Source organism: Accipiter gentilis, chromosome 9, assembly GCF_929443795.1.
Source record: "Accipiter gentilis chromosome 9, bAccGen1.1, whole genome shotgun sequence".
Taxonomy (NCBI): domain Eukaryota; kingdom Metazoa; phylum Chordata; class Aves; order Accipitriformes; family Accipitridae; genus Astur; species Astur gentilis.
In genome coordinates, this window is record NC_064888.1 from 28,915,725 (window position 1) to 28,932,468 (window position 16,744).

General features: G+C 39.8%; 1 protein-coding gene across 8 annotated transcripts in view; it reads right to left on the reverse strand.

Moving 5' to 3' along the window:
- Nucleotides 1-15,935, reverse strand: part of BTRC (beta-transducin repeat containing E3 ubiquitin protein ligase) — a 123,499-nt gene extending 107,564 nt beyond the window's left edge. For 5 of the 8 annotated variants that reach the window (XM_049809923.1, XM_049809922.1, XM_049809920.1 and 2 more), the window contains exon 1: nucleotides 15,746-15,897. In XM_049809923.1, coding sequence (XP_049665880.1) covers nucleotides 15,746-15,793 — 48 coding nt within the window. In that variant the 5' untranslated portion in view covers nucleotides 15,794-15,897. Of the gene's footprint in view, nucleotides 1-7,942; nucleotides 8,037-15,704 lie in introns of those variants that run through there. The other 3 variants (XM_049809916.1, XM_049809924.1, XM_049809918.1) reach the window with 3 other exon arrangements.
- Between the last annotated feature and the right edge of the window lie 809 nt (nucleotides 15,936-16,744).

Genomic DNA, 16,744 nt, shown 5'->3' on the forward strand with positions numbered 1-16,744 from the left:
TCTCATTTTCAGAATGACTCTATTCAAGGTGAGTTTATCCCCATTTGTTCTTGTGTCAACAAAATATTTAGTTTGTACCAACTGTCCACCTTGGTGGACACTAAAAAATATAATTGGTTGGAGAGGAAAAGTATGTCACCACTGAATGACGAAGCTTCACAGCTATAGAGGTCCAGCCTTGGCATCTGAAATTAAGTAGTAGAACAGACTAAAATCTTGCCTCTAAAGAGAGGTACACATACAGGATTTTACAACATACTTTGAACATTAGTTATTTTTGCTTCTCTCCAGTTTGAATTTAAATCCTCCTAAATCTTTCAAAGCAGTAGTAAGATTATGCCCTGGTGTCCTAGTCAGTAATCTCAGTTAAACAGGAATTTTAATAACCACCATTGTGCTGATAAATTAAAGTCAAGTATATCTGGTTACTGCACTCACCTGCTGAGTTTGGACTTGCAATGCTTAACACATTAACAAACTATGTTTTAGGGGACTTCTCACACAGCTAGAAGCATCATGCTCCGAGACCTAATCCTTACTTCAGCACTAACTTCATGGGTGGTTAGTCTCTCTACTACTGTAAAATTAGGACAACACTCATTTAACCCACCTCACAGGTTTGCTGAGAGGAACTGCTGACATTTCTATGTGCTTTGAAAATGAAAGAAACTATATAAAGTGCTACAGATCTAGCAAGAACACTACAGAAACCCACATTTTACTTCTGTTTCAAGTGCTTCCATTGCTTTTTCAAAGTAGCACAGCACAGTATACCTATCAAGCAAAAAAAAAAAAAAGGCACCTTCATAAACAAGCAGAAATAACAATCTTTTGAAATCACAGTGTCAGGAGTAAAGAGACCTGAATACCAGTCTCAGATCTTCCCAGGTTCACGCAACAAATTGTGAAAAATGACTTCATTTCTTTCTGCTTCTGTCACCTAACCCACAAATTAAAGGATAACAGTCAAACTTTTCTCTTAGGGCCTGCAGGCTGCTTAACATTTGTAAAGCCCATCGGTCCAGAGTAGTTTGAGTAACTGATTTAAGACAGTGACTTAAATAATTTAATTTGAAGACCCTGGTCCTGCAAACATGTAAGTGTATTAACAGATGTATCGCAATCAACAGGATTACTCTCATGCAGGAGTGTCTCCAATATCAAAGACAACACTGTATTTCTATGTAGACAATTCTTACCAACACAAGTTCCTTGTGACCTGAACATAAAGTTACTTGAGTATTAGCAATAAAAGTAATCAGGACTTTCAACAGATTAGCAGCTACTGTAGACTCAATTTATTTTTCAATGCTGAGAAGTTAAATATACAAATAGAAGAAACTTAAGACCCGTCACTCACCCCTCAACACCATATTTGCAAAATCCTCTCAGTGAGTTATGTCTCCTCTACATTTGATAAACCTACCCTCATCTAAGAAGAAAATAAACTATATAGGAGAGAAGCAAATTTTACCAGTATGAAGTATGTCACTACCCACTTACTGCTGCTTATGCCATTAAAGTGGGCTATTTGTACAAGTGAGCCCCCATTCACATCAAACACAAGCACTGATAGAAAAGCATTATTTAATTAAAATCTCACAGATTCACCATTGGCTAAACTTTTACAACCAATCTCCTAAATTCTGAACTTCTGTAGTTCTCCTAGGCACATCGTGAATGACCCCTACGAATGCATTCTTCAGCATAGACAGATAATTAAATAAGTACATCTGGTTAAAATGTTCTAAATTTCAGTACCCAAATGACAGCAGACAATTACAAAATGATAGAAGAGGAACCCATATATGCTTGACAATTTAAAATATAAAATAAAATTGCCCCTCTTCCCCCAGCCTTTAAAAGATGTGGGACACAGACAACTGCCTTGTTTGAAAGCTGTACTATTTTATCAATCAACACTAAAATCTTCCACAATTATGATCCATTCAAGGCAATTCTATCAGCAATGCAATTAATTGCCCAGCAAGATCTACTCATTTTCGTATCTTCATGAGTACACACCATTTATGCTCATGGTTCAATATCATTGATAAGCATAGTATTTCCTCTCGGCATCTGCTCCAGCATTTTCCATGACTAGAAGTCAGGCTGCTAGGGTAATTTTCCTGTCTTTTTCAATAGCCACAACAGTGTTTGCTTTCCTCAAAAAGTAACTCTGAAAGCACTCTAACTGCTAATTTCTGTTATGCTATTTTGTGAATATTTCACATTTTTATCTAGGTGGGTGACTAATTTGTAATATAAGCCTTTTCCAAGACATTCATGTTTATTATTGAGGACTTGCTTTAAAAATGAGCCTCCTATCACCACAGACAGCTTATTCCACAACCATCAGCAACTTATTCATAGTTCTGAAACGCAATTTTGCTCTATATGAAATGCCTGCTTTCTCTTTAGTCTTTTTGGTGGCCACAGAACTTGTCATATATATATTACCCATATATTAAAATTATTATATATATATTGAAATTGTCTATAAGCCCATGAGCCAGAATAGCTTACTTTGCTCATCTTTTTTTTCTGCAACTCCTGACTTTTTTCCTTTAGTAATCCGCTCTTCCATTTTTAATCCATTTGATTTCTGCAGTCCCTAGCAAGGCCCAGAACAACAGAATGATTTCTGAGAACAAGTCAGTAATTTAAAATTCAGTGGTACCCTCTTCCCTTCCCTACAAAGGCTGATTTCAGAGGACATTTAATTACAGGCCTGAGTTCCTATTTTCTAAGCCTAAACACAACCCCTGAAGGCTTACAATATTTGAGTCACAGCTGGAGCTGTGGTTACTATACAGTTTAAATATCAGCCTCTTTACTGTGCAATTTGTTTTGAAAATCAAATCAGATGCCGTGTCATAAACAAGTGCTAATTAAGTACTGAGTGGAAATTGGGCTTTTTTGTGCAAGAAGGGTTCTTAAATATCTGCATCTTCACTTCCATAAGAAAGGATAAATATGTCAAGAATGATAATTATAAAAGGAAACCTACTATGGTACTTGCAAGACAGTACTGCTGCTTCTCCATTTCATCTGCTTCCATGTATGAAGAAATGGGGGGGAAGGGGGGGGCGGAACTGAGACCTGTATGAAATATATATGTACTAAGGATCTTATGAATCTATCATATAACCCATAATGCTTCCTTTTCCCTCAGAGAGGGCATTCACTTTGGGTTTCCATCACATACGATTTAAACAGGCAAGCTAAACCCATCTCTCTCTGTCAATGCAAAGCAATAGTGAAGCTACTTAGATTTTCATTCCTTTTAAGTTATGATCTACACACAGTATTTATTTGATGGTAACATTTCATTCATTAAATATAACACCTTGTTTGATAAATATCAAGTAAAGAACGGGAATAATGCATTTTAATACTCTGATGGTTGCCTCTGAGTAACAATATTCACGACTCCATTAACTAACAGGCTCTTGGCTACAAAGGCAGAATTAGATCTGTCAGTCACTGACATGGGAGGGCATGGCCAGTTGCACTGAAGATTGTCCATTTGAGATTACTTCCACAGCAAAGGAAAATATCCCCTGTGGCCTAGAACTTGTTAATGAGTTTGTATGCATTACAGCAATAAATTGAATTCCTACTACAGAATATACAACTTCATGGCCCAAACACATACCTTACTCCACTGCCCAAAGCAGGACTCAAAATAAGGCACAGTTACATCTATGGACTCCAACTGAAGAAAACCAAAGACAGGATTTCAAAATCTTTCATTACTATTAGGAGAGAAAACCATGAGCTCTCTGATTCTAAAACCATAAGCCGATAATATTTAAGCGTGCCCTTTGTGAGACTTTGTAGAAGGAACAAACAAACACTGAGTCGGTTGACTGTCACATCTCACAGTTTGATACAAACTCCTTCAGAAGGACACAGCACTCTAACAGTAGGCTCTGACTGCCTGCAAACTTAATGAATTCACCGCACATGGTGAACATGGCTACTCTAGTTCTTTAGTGAATCTGTTTGGATTATGTTGACTGAGATGTGCTCAAAACCAGCTCCCACTGGAGAATGCCTATTTATATTCATTGACAGATAAAAAGACACAAGTTTCTATAACCTGCAAGAGCAGCAGCAACCAGGAAAACTACTTTTGTAACATGAAACACCTGTGCACCTTCTTAAGAGCTCAGATGAACACTACGCTACAGTATTCAAAACCAAACAGAGATCTGTAACAGCACTCCATTAATCTTTGTCCAAAAAGTAAGAGCAAGCTCTGCAAACATGCTTACTATAGCAGTGTAAAGAGATCCTCTTCATGCCCATAAGTAAAAACATGCTTGATTTCACAACCACTTGACATTTTAAGTCTGAAATTCAAGTCCTATATTCAGCCTCCTTCAAGACTGCAAGATCTGTGGTGAAGAAAAGAGAAGCTACATTTCTCATGCTACCGTCTGAACTTGTACCAGGCAAGCCTCCAACAAGAACAGTGGCATTCACGGTGCAAGCATTATGTATAAAACAGAAGCTGGAAGCTTGTCTAGAGATCAATAAAATGAAGCTGATGCCTTTTAAGTATCTTTTCTCTTTTTCATAAGTCCATAGAAAAGTCAGAAAGCTCACCCAGATTCTAATTTTTCACTGAGATTCAGAGCATCTGGAATAAAAAAAAATCCATACCTGAGAAAAAATTACAGCCAAGGAAACTAAAATTAAGAAGTCTGGAAAACTACAATCTCCATAATCAGCAAAAGAACCTACAGTGCTAACTTTCACCTTCCTGATCTCCTGCTGAATTTCAGGTAGCAGACAAAAAAGCATGCAGATGAGATGGGTTACAGGTTTGTGCCAACTATCTTGGAAGGAAATCTGCAGTTCACACATTAAGCAAACAAATTTGTAAGAGGAATACTGGGGTTTTTTTCCTAAACAAATGGAAATGCTTTCAAGAGCAGACTCCAGCACTCAACCACATCTCCTGCTTAGCTAGTGAGCTCTTGTCTTCTGAGCAGACTCCAGCACTCAAGCCAAACATTTTCCTGTTCAATAAAGAAACCAAAAAACCCCTTCCTTTTTGCAGGAATAGCCATTCTATCCCAATTCATTTCCCTCAGAAAGCACTGTGCTACAATTACAATGTGGGACCTGTTCACGCATCATAAGTAACCCAGAATCCATAACTAATTGCCCCAAGACTTCCTTTCCTGATCTAAATGCCCTGTACTGAGTTCAGCTCTATGACAGGTCTGAACTCCTTGAGACTGGCACAAGATTGCTCCTTTGCTTGGCTTAACTAGAGGAAACTCATCCTTAAAACAAGAAGTACCAAAGAAGCCTGCTGTCCTGGAGGACTATGATGCAAGAATGAAGCGGCGGAAACAGAAGCAGCTGACGATACCTAATGGGCAGCCTCTGTTAGCATCCCCACGCAGAAAAAGTATCTGTAAGAAGATTAACCAGAATGAGTCTAAAAGGTTGCAGAAATGACTGGCCAACCCTTAAAAAGAAAAAAAAAAAAAGCCAAAACACAGACGAACAGTATGTCCTGTCTCCCAAGTACAGAAATCTACTGAGACTGAGTACTGATAACTATTGCCAAAATGAAGCAGTCACCATGGAAGGCCTAAGTAAATCTACTCCCAATTTAGAACAAATAAGAATTAGTGCTAGACTAACCCAATCTTCTTCTTTAAGAAGATCACTAAAGTCCAGACAAATTAAAAGTAGTTAAGCATTTGATAGATGACATGTAAGAAGTTACTAGTTAAAATGGAGAGGATTAGGATTAATACCAGAGTTGTAAGGAGGATAAGAAACTAAAAAGGGTAGAGGATCACAGGTTATTTTGAAAAATGAACCATCAACCTGTACAGAGATTGATCCTTCCTGAAATCTATTATTAATCTTGAAAATAATGTTAAAATATTCTCACTAATGCCTACAAATACCAAGAATACCAATGTGCTAATGAAATTGGCTGAAGACAAAATTAAGAGACATCATAAATACATAGGACACAGCGTCTTGAAGATCTGGGTAACAGAACCAACACAAGATGTACATAAATTAAAAAGTAACATTATTTCCATTATAAACTAGGAACTCAGTAAATAAGAAGAGGGGAAGAGGCCCTAGGATACGTTACTCATTAGATAATGATGGTTCGCCAATAAGATGCAGCCATGAAGATGGCAAATACTAATATAAGATATTGTATAAAGTGAAAAATTGCCAGAAAAAAAAATTAGGATTACTGCTTTTGTACAAGGATCCAATAAAACTTTTCCTGGAATATTCTCCATAGCTCTGGTCACTCATATTCCAGGGAGACTAATCAAATTCTGCAGCTGTTTAAAAAGGTCTGCTAAGATGTTCAAGAGTTATAGGAAACATCTTATGATGGAAAGAAAAAGAAAAAGAAAAAAAAAAAGCTGATTTAGCCTGACCAGATCCAGCTCAGAGGAGAATACAATTGCTCTCCACAAATATAGGCAGATGAACACAGGGAGCAAGAAGAGCTGTTTAAGCTCAAGGACAACGCTGGCAGAAGAACAAATGAGAATGAATTAGCTATGAATGAAGCTAAGCTGGAAAATAAGGACGAGGATTCTAGCTTTCAAAGTAGTCAAATTTGGAATAGCTCTACAATGGCATAGCAAAGAAAATTCCACTCACTTAAGAACTGCTTTGAGTAGCTTGCAAAAGGGACTAGAGAGTGCACTGCCTGCCAACATCAGACTTGAATCCATGCTCCGTAAGACCTGTTCCAATCCCATGCAGAGATGTTTCCTCTCTACTGATGGGCTCTGTACTGTTTTGCCTCTGCATAAAGTCTTATTTTAAGATCAGCAAGATATGGATATATAGAAATATCTTCTTGTCAGTAAAAAACTTTCAGGACATTTATGCTTGCCTATAAACAACAGCTGTGACAAAATACAAGAGTGACACACTCCACTGGAGTCATCCCAGTCAAAAGAAAAAAAAAAAGGAAAAAGTTACAAAAAGAAAATGAACAGGGAATGTAGATTGTTGTTCCTTTGAACCTACTAGCAACAGAAAACACGTTCTGTCATATTTGAAGAAATATAGTTTCTTCAGAAACAGTTTCTTCAGAAAACTGTTGAGATGCTTCCAAGACCCATCTTCTAAAACAAGATCAATCCATCATTTATTGACACTACACCCACTTCTCATTGTTCCAATTTGCAGGAGATGAATGACAGCTGGTTGCATTTCTCAATCCCATTGAGAGTTTTGGCATATAAGAAGGAAGGCCGTTGAGCAGACCCAGTGAACAACCGCCCTGGAGAATCACCAACATCTTCCCAAGAGACAGAATTCAAGGCCAACTATCCACAAACTAAAAGCAACTCCCACATAAACACTGCTCCATCCTGCATCGCTCTTGCAATAAATTACAAATTATATATGTAGAGAGGGAGAGTGACTATATTGTACGATGGACCTTCATCCTAGACCATTTTCTCTGAAACAACTACAGACTGTGTTGGTTGCTATATGGGCAAGCCTGGAAACGCTAAGATTTTCTTTTCTAGTCAGAATATGGTCTAGCCCTGCTTTGTATCAAAGTAAAGACAGCCATCACCTTTCTACTCATTATTTGATCCATCCCCCTCATAATCTGTAAGAATAACTATGTCCTTAGCTGGAAACATGGAGAGAGAGGACTCCTCCAAACAAACAGAGAGAATCCACCTGTAGGCACAAAACCAGGTGATGGAAAAACCACACCAGAGTTCTGCACTGGCTGGTAACTCCCTTTCTACAATCTTCTTTGGATCTGTTTTGTTTCATGTGCTTCTCAAGAAGATGGGCCATCTAGACTACAGTTAGAAGTACACTTATTACTGTTCTGCTAACATACAACTGTACTTAAGAACTTTTTTCATTCCTTCATAGTATGTCCCTGCAACTTTTCCATTCTTACCATTAGATGAAGGAAATTAAACCAGCACTAAGGGTCTTTGCTTCTGCTAGTCCAAACTGGTTAGTCCAGTGGCTTCTGCCAAGAGGTTGCATGGCTCCTGCTCACAGACTGTGAACACTTCTGTCCTTTCCTCAAGAAGACTGGGAAGACCCCTTGCTGAGCTTTCCCATTCTTCCTCATTCTCTCCTTCCTGCTGCTCTCATCAAGATGAATGCACAGACCCTTTTTCAGCAGTGGGGGGAGGGAAAATTAAATTGGATGTTTCTCAATTCTTAGTATAGAGAAGGACTAGAAGCCGCTACAGAGTGCAATATTATGATCAATCATTTACTTCCATGGAAAATCACTGTGGAAAAGTGAAATAATTTAAAACTGAAAGCCTTCATTGCTACTTCTCAGACCTTCTGCCATCACAGCTAAAATTTGGCTGTGCACACAGCTGCAAGCAGGCTGAGCACCCATTGGTTAATGGAACCATGAACGTGCAGATGAAAGAGAAAAAATGAATTTTAATGCAGTTTTTAGAAATACTTGTCATTGTTTCAGCATTGCCATTTAGTGAATGGGACCGATTTCTCTCTCAGTAGGGGATGATATTTTAATGATGTAACAATGTACTTCCCAGAAGAAAGACAAGCCTCATGAGGCAGATTAAAACTAAGAATATTCAGATCCCATTAAAATCAGACAGTTTCAAGCCATTTTTAAAATTAATTTTGTTTAATGATAAAATGTGTTATCTTAACAGGTGGCTAGCCAATTGTAAAATTAACCAAAACATGGTCAGAAGCACAAGGCTAGCTATCAGAAGAACTGGTTTCTTTTTATTCTGTCCTCTATTATCAGTGTACCATATGACCCTACACAAATTCCTCCAGTCCATGACCCCAGGCAAATTTCTGAGCTTCAGCTTTCTCTTTCTGCAAAGCAAGGGTAAAGAGACATTAAAAAGCATTGCTGTTTAATAAGCAGGACATATTTAACGCAGCTCCCAGGATGTTTATTTTCAACAGTTTCTGTGGGATCAGGAAGTTTTTCTCAGCACTAATCAGCATTCTGTCAAGAAAACAGCTTCATGTTTAATTGCTTATTAATTGTATTTTGAGCACTTACTATTTAGCTGCAGCCACTGGACTCTGCTACGCAACAACTCATTTTCAGTTTCCACAGCTAAACACACACTGTATTCAGTCGTTCTGTGCAAAATCACTTAAAATACATAAATAACACACCTTGTTGATCATCTCCTGAATTGTAGGAAGGAGGAAATGACTGAAAAAAACATGGAGTATTAGAAATACTAGTGAAGTTTGCCACTGAGAATGGTTAAATAGTACACAAATCTCACCAGCACACATGGAGGTTAGAGAGGACACAATGTAACCAGACAAGGAAGTGAGAAAACAGCTTCTTTCTTCTGCATTGTTGAATTTAACATGATAATTTTTATACAACAAAATCAAGTTGCTTGGCTTGCTGGTTTTGCTGGTCTTAGATGGGATCTCATCGTTTATACCCTAAATACTGTTGAAGCAATCACTAAGAAAATTAATATGACAAGAAATGCATCTATCTATACAGATTAAAAAAGTCAGTGGGATCCTTTCACTCAATTTTTAATGAAAATTCATCATTTCCAGGTATAAATTACTCTCCTTGTAATAGAAAATAAGCACTTTTCATTAACAAGTTTTATGATGCAAACAAACTACCAGGACAGTAAAATACAAGGAAAACAAAACAGTGGATGAACACATTCACTTGAAAAGCTTATCCAGTCAACATTTGTACATCAGGAAATACTTTCTGATCCCCACTTTAAATGTTTTTAGAGCCTGAACCCCGCTTTAAATGTTTTTAGAGCATGAAGTAAATTTTAAGTGAGGCCAGACCATGAAGTTTCCTCTCCCATTTAACTTCTAGTCTCAAGTCATTCTTTCCACTACCTCAGTAGCTGCTAACACTGAAAATAAACAAGAAAACAATGTAACTTTCTATTTTCATCTCATTTATAGCCTGGAGAGCACAGCTTGGTTGGCCACTGGAAATACTCCAAAGACCACCATTTCATTTTTTCTTCATCAGGCACCTCTTAAAGAGGCGATCTCTGAGCACTGTACATTCCTACCTTACCTCTAGAGATAATACACAGCTACAGAATAATTTTATTTTCTTCCTCTGAAATCTTCATTACCCCTTTCCATATCACAAACCACTACAGAATATTGAGAATGTTGAGGCCACTGCACATGCCTTGTATCTTCCAAGGATTATTTAGGAAACCCTTTGCCTAACCAAACTCTGTGGTTAGAACAGTCTGCTTTATCTTACTAATGAGAATGATAATTTAGTACCAAATACTCATGAGGAATTATAGCTCTGCTGACTGGCAAATAATTTGCCAAGGCAGATTAGTTTAGCTGCATAAAATAAATATCCACCTGCACATACTAGCACTAATCAGGGCGTGAAATTAAACTTTTTATTCAGTGGGAAATAACTGCTGCAAGGCGGCGATTTAGTCTGGGAGGCAAATATTAAGGTCAGCCTATTCTCTCTGATGTTTATAGTATATATTACAGTGCGGAAAGCATGGTGCAACAAATTCTGCTTTTTAAGTCTATGAAACTAAATACTTCAGTGATGCGACAGCAAATTTGCCATTTGCTTTTCTAATTGCATACATTTAATGGAGCAAAGTGGCTGAAATGAAACATTACCAGAGAAGCAAGGGTGAAGTTACTGAAGTACCCAAGGCCTGCACCAAGTGCAGAAACATCTACGGCACAAAGTTTGGGGTAGAAGAAGAGAAATCAACATTTTCTTTACAATATACTAGTCCCAACAAATCTTCAAACTAAGAGGATGTTATTTCAGTTCTATTGGAAAAAAATACTAAGCATATGTTTAACATTAAAGCAGGATTTGCAACCTTGCATTTAGGAGGCAACTCTCTGCTATCCCAGCTGTTCTACAAAATAATTTTCATTGCTTTCATGCCACCCTTGCTTTGGATAACCAGGATTCTCTGTCACAATGACCACGACACAAATACGTTATTAGGAAGACTTTAAGGTTATCAAAGCCAAGTTTTAAAACAATAGCTAATAAGTCATAGGTCTTAAAAATCCCAGTCCTACTGACACCATAAATCACACAGGTTCAGTGCAAACAGAACCTCTTTTAAAGTATAAGCCTTTGTCCATCTGTTCCATATATTTATACACACACACACACAAAGAGAGAAAAGGAAAAAAAACCAAAAACATTCTAAGTCTATTACCCTTCAGCCTCCAATTACATGACTATTCCTTACTATATTACCTGCCAGTTATGTGCAAGCTCCTACAAACACAAGAATATAAAATTAAGGAACTTCAGGGTTTCTCTCATTTAACAACAACAACAAAAAAAAAACCCAACAAAAAAACCAAACCACACACACAAAAAAAACCCACACCACAGATGCATCTTAAAAGACAACCAAAAGGTTTTGGCTCTCCTGTGAAACTGGAAGGCCATCAGGACCTCCTAGAATCATGTCACCCAAGAAGAAAAGGAAAATGGTAATTTGAGGGTGAAATGGAAAAAAGCCACTCGTTAAGAACACTAGTATCAACATCTTCCTATTCACAAGCCAGGAAATGAAGTACTGCATACTGATTCATTCAGAAAAACTGAGAAAGTGAAACTTCATTAAATATCAAGCTATTGCTTCCCAAACTATCCTAGATAAGATCCCAAACTGGTCAGGTACAGCTCCAAGCACTGTTAATTAAACACAACTGAAGTTGTCACTAGTCCATTCAAGAAAACAGATGTTGCTTCATAGAGCTTTGATATTTTTCTTAAATACCTTTCAAAATGAGGAACAAAAAATATGAACTCTTATAAAAAGGGCTTTATTGTATTTTTATAGCATATTACATACCTTGTAACAATCATTCTGTTAAGTGTGAATGTCAGTTTTATTTTCTGTCCCTTTTTTCCTGGCTATTTACAAGCTTTGTAAGAATCGTTCCTTAATTAAGTCTAAACATAGTTTTATATAAATGGATTCCTGGAATTAAAAACGTTCAGACTTAAGAAATGATTGTTACAGAGACTGTAACAGGCCGTAAAAAAGAATGCCACTTTAAACAAAGATTTCTCATTTTAATTAAAAAGATAATCATCAGAACATTCGTATACTTAACAGAACCATTTGAAGCTACTTTGAAAAAATATCTACTATTCTATGCAGGCATATGTAGTTTATATGACATTTAATCAAAGTCTCAGTTGAGCCTATTGCACTCATACTTTAAATACTGTATCTACAGTTTTAAACACTTTATTCAAATAGGAAAGTTACTTATTGAGCACCTCATTTCTAGTACTTTGTAAGTGGTTATGACAACAGAAATCCCGTATTCTTGAAGGCATAAAAACAGAGCTCTAAGGCAAGGGTTTGGGGGAGGGGTTTTTGTGGTGGTTTGGGGTGGGTTTTTTTAAGCTAATGGACACATTCACCTCTCCTTTTAGCTTGTGCATCAGTGTCTTAGACACCGCACTTTACGAAGAGTGTAGTTTTATCTATAAAGACAGGTTCTGCTCTGGTAGAATCCTTGGTGTAGCTGCAGAACACTGGACTACATAATTTGCAAGATCATATTTTAAATCTATGAACTGGGTTTCATTCAAAAAAGACTTTCAAAGATGACATGGAGAATACATGACAGAAAAGACTCATTCACCAGCAAAAACAGTCTTCCCTGGTGAGCAGTTGCTTAGTATTGCATTATGCTAATACACAGCAATTTAAAATTAGAAATAAATTAGGCTTTCTTAAAATGTAGAGGTAAACTCAGTATGCAAATGAAGTTAAAGAAATTACTTAAACCTTAAAATATTAGATTATATATATTTTAGCTGACCATGAATAACTAGGAAACTGGTAGCAGATATTAGCTAAATGTAATACTGTTTCACTGGCAAGTAATCAAGCCAATACCAGCCAGTAAGAAGGTAACCTTCTTTTACTCCCATCAAAAAGCTGCACAGATATGAGCAGAAGAAAACAGAGTTCGGTTTGTCTTTCAAAGCATCGAATATAGATACCTTAAAGCAAGATAATTACATTCATAATATTAGCTTTGGATGAAGCCTCCATGTGACATTTTTCTGTTAGAGTTAGACATTAAAACAAAAAACAAATCGCCAGATCTGTCTTGCCTGATACTTTGTGACTCAAGAAAGCTGCTCATAGTGAATGCCAAAAATCAGGTACTGACATTTTCAAGTGCAAAAAGTATTATTTTCTAGAGAAACACAAAAATACTACCACCTACAGGGCTGCTTTTCAACATGAATGAAACCTACCACAAATCCCTATCAAAACCAAAACTATCAAAAGCTGGAGAGATAATAGGTCTCATGCCTCCAAAAGATATTTGAGTATTTACCTATGATGGCACTTGGGAAACTCTCAAGGAAAAATCAATAATTAATAGCAAAGCCCACCTCAACCCAAACTGTGAGCCACCTAATAAGGAAGATATACATAAAATGTATCACACCTGGATGAAAAAGATAATATGCTGTGAATGATTCAGCATTAGTTGAGAGGATGCACGAGCTGATCTACTACCTTTATGTAGATAATTGTACCAACGCCATTACTGCCATACCTAAGGGCTTTCTGAGTGCTAAAAAGCAGAAACAAGAAGATGCTTCCTAGGAGGGCCAAGGTGATACTTGCAACTGATACCTCGCGTATCAAAACAACCTACCTGTGCCACATCTCCACAAACACCAAAAGACCCCACCAAGTCTGACAAAAACTTTACTTCATCAGCATAATTAGAGTCATGTTCTAGACAGACATGCACTATACCAAAAGCCTGAGATGTGTTACACAAAAGCTTGTCTCACTCTTCTCTCAACCTGTAAGCAAAAATACCCTAAAAAGTTCAGAGTGGACAGAAAGAAGCCACATCTTTCATTGCACTTTTTACAAGCATTTTGCATACAAGAGGCATTTTAATAAAACATTGAGGAATTTGGTTTAGCTTTCAGTTCTCGGTGCAGCCCGATCTTGATAATTCCTCCCTTTATCTGATGCTCTTAACAGATGCATCTCCTGTAAGAGCAGCTCTCTCTCATGCTCAGGTCTCTCCCTAGTGTCAGGGAGCTTTATTGTTCGAGTGGAACACAGCCAGCTGCAAGATGGGCAGGGATTCCCTCAGGTCCCAGGCCCAATCTTATTGAAGATCTCAAACGCCTGGACTAAACCCTTGGATGGGAATCTTAGCACAGGGGGCAAAAAAGGCAGCGTATGAGAAGTGAGCATAGCATGTTCACAATGCTGCCTGGCAGAAGACAAAAAACGTTTCAGCAGAAACTTTTCAGGATATGAAACTCAGTATCTAGAGGCAGGCTGTAATTACCAAGCTTGGCCAAACACAAATGCAACAGGATCTGGGACACACCTTTGGCCAATCACACACCAAAGAGGGTAGTTTATTATTACTAATTGCTACCTTGCCTATTTAGATATCTACAGCATTTTCCCACTTCGCTGAACTGAGACTCTATATATCTGACAAAATTGGAGACTATTAGGAAAAAGGTCAAAAAGTCTCAAGAGAAACAAGTTCTACAAGATTAAAAAACATAAGTCAAACAACTGTCTTGAAGCTCAATTTAAAATTAAAATTTGCAACTAGCATTTCCTCAATTTCATTTTGGGCATATGTTCTGAAGGTTTAATAGAATTGCTTCTTCTTGATGAGCTTAGATTTAATTCTGTACCACTGGAAGCACTAACCCAAAATAAACTTTTAGCAAGTGTTTCCAGTCATTGAAATTATATCCTTAGGGAAAGAACAGTTTTGGGCACCCAAAATTTGCATTCAATTCAGTTGGCAACAGTTTGTTTTCATTTCTAAATCTTACATTTCTGGCCAAAACACATAGAAATATCAACAAATGAAGAAAGAGAGAACGAAACTACAGTTTAAGTGCATCATGCCTCCAACCTAAGTAAACTAGCCACATCTGAAGACCGTCTTGGATGCAAGTACCCCCAAGGCTGTTTTCCATGCCAAAGGCCAACTCCCAAATCTAAACAATGTAAGTGCTCTTCACACTCACTATCAATGATAGGCTGCTGCAGCAGCAGGTGAAAGATTTAAGTGTCGGTATTTACACCGCTTATAGCAGAATGGAAGGAAAAACAAAATAAAATTGCAGAGAGATGCGGTGCAGTACAGAAGCATAGTCTAAGGTGTATTTTAAAAAAAAAAAAAAAAAAGAGAAAGAGAAAGAGAGAAAAACCCAAGAATTACATGCACAAGCCCTCCCGGTACCTGTGGGCCCCTCTGCCAGCTCCTGCCTCCCTCCCGTTAAACTTCTCCCGCTCCCAGGTGGCACCTGCAGCCCCCTACTCCCCTCCAACCCAACGATACTTTTCCACGGATCTAGGGGTCCCGCTCCCGGCAGGCAGCCCTCCCCGGCAGGCAGCCCCCTCCCCGCACCCCACGGCGCCTCGGGGGCCCCGCTCACCGCCCTCCCCCGCCCGCGGGACAAGCCGCCGCCCCCCCGCCAGCCCAGCGCCCCCCCGGCCCAGCACACCTTGAAGGCCCGGCCTCCCCCAGGGTCCCCTTCCCCAGTGCCCCCAGCCCCATCTCGCCTCCCGCCCCTCCCCCACAGCCCCTCCTCATCCCTCGCCCCTCCCCCCAGCTGCCCCTACACACACACACACACACACACACACACGTACAGGTGCCCACCCCCGCCGCCGCCGCCGCGGCGGCGCCTCACCATGAACTTGAGGGCCTTTTCCTGCAGCACGGCCTCGGCCGGGTCCATAGTCCTGCGCCGAGGCCGAGGCCGGGGCCGGGGCCGCCCCTCCTCTCAGTGCCAGGCCGCAGCCAGCGCAGACAGGAACCTGCGCTGCCCCGCGTCCCCCCCACCTCCACCTCCACCTCGCCCCGCTGCCCGGATGGCGCATGCGCCGTCCGCAGGCCCACGGGAAATGGAGTCCCCGGCCGTGCTACCGGCAAGGGCCCGGTAGCGGCCCAAAACTACAAAGCCCAAAAGGCCTTGAGGCGGGGGGCACGCCGGGAGCCGGTTGGCGCATGCGTTGTCTGCGAGAGAGGGGGCCGACGGGAGTTGTAGTAGTGCGGGGCTGTGACGGTGTAACTTGAGGGCAGGGGTTGTTGCTGGGGGGGGCAATCCCTGCTCGGGGCGGGGGAGGGAGGGAAGCCCCTCTCCGCAGGGGCCATGTGGGCCATTTCCATCCCCAGACCTTCCCTGGTGAGGTGTAAGGCTGGCTCCCAAGTCACAGCCCTGCGCTCTCTGCCATAAGCATCTCGCATGTGGCTAATGGCGGGGTGCCGGGGCACCCGCGGCGCCCACAAGAGCTTGGCTGCACCCTTGTCTTGCTCCAGCTGCACTCCATGCCGGTGCGCTGTCGATTTTCAGGTCAGTTGTTACTGGTACACCATCTGAAACTAATCTCATGTGTGTGCAGAACAAGTACCAAAAATGCCTGGTGACTTCCGTCCAGAGAGAAGGTCGGTCCGAAGGGGCCGTCGCTGCTCCTTGGCAAGGGATATGAAACGGGGAAACTTGCATCACTGGAATGGATCAAGTAGACTTACATCATTCTTGAGGGACGTTTGTTCAAATCCATCCCGTAAAGGAAACCCCTCACATAAACAGCCTCCCTTGGTGCTTCGGTCCACTTACGCTTAGTTTTTTCTCTAATAATGTTTCTAAATCAGTTTTCCCTGAAAATCGGGCCAAGTTCTCTTTGCT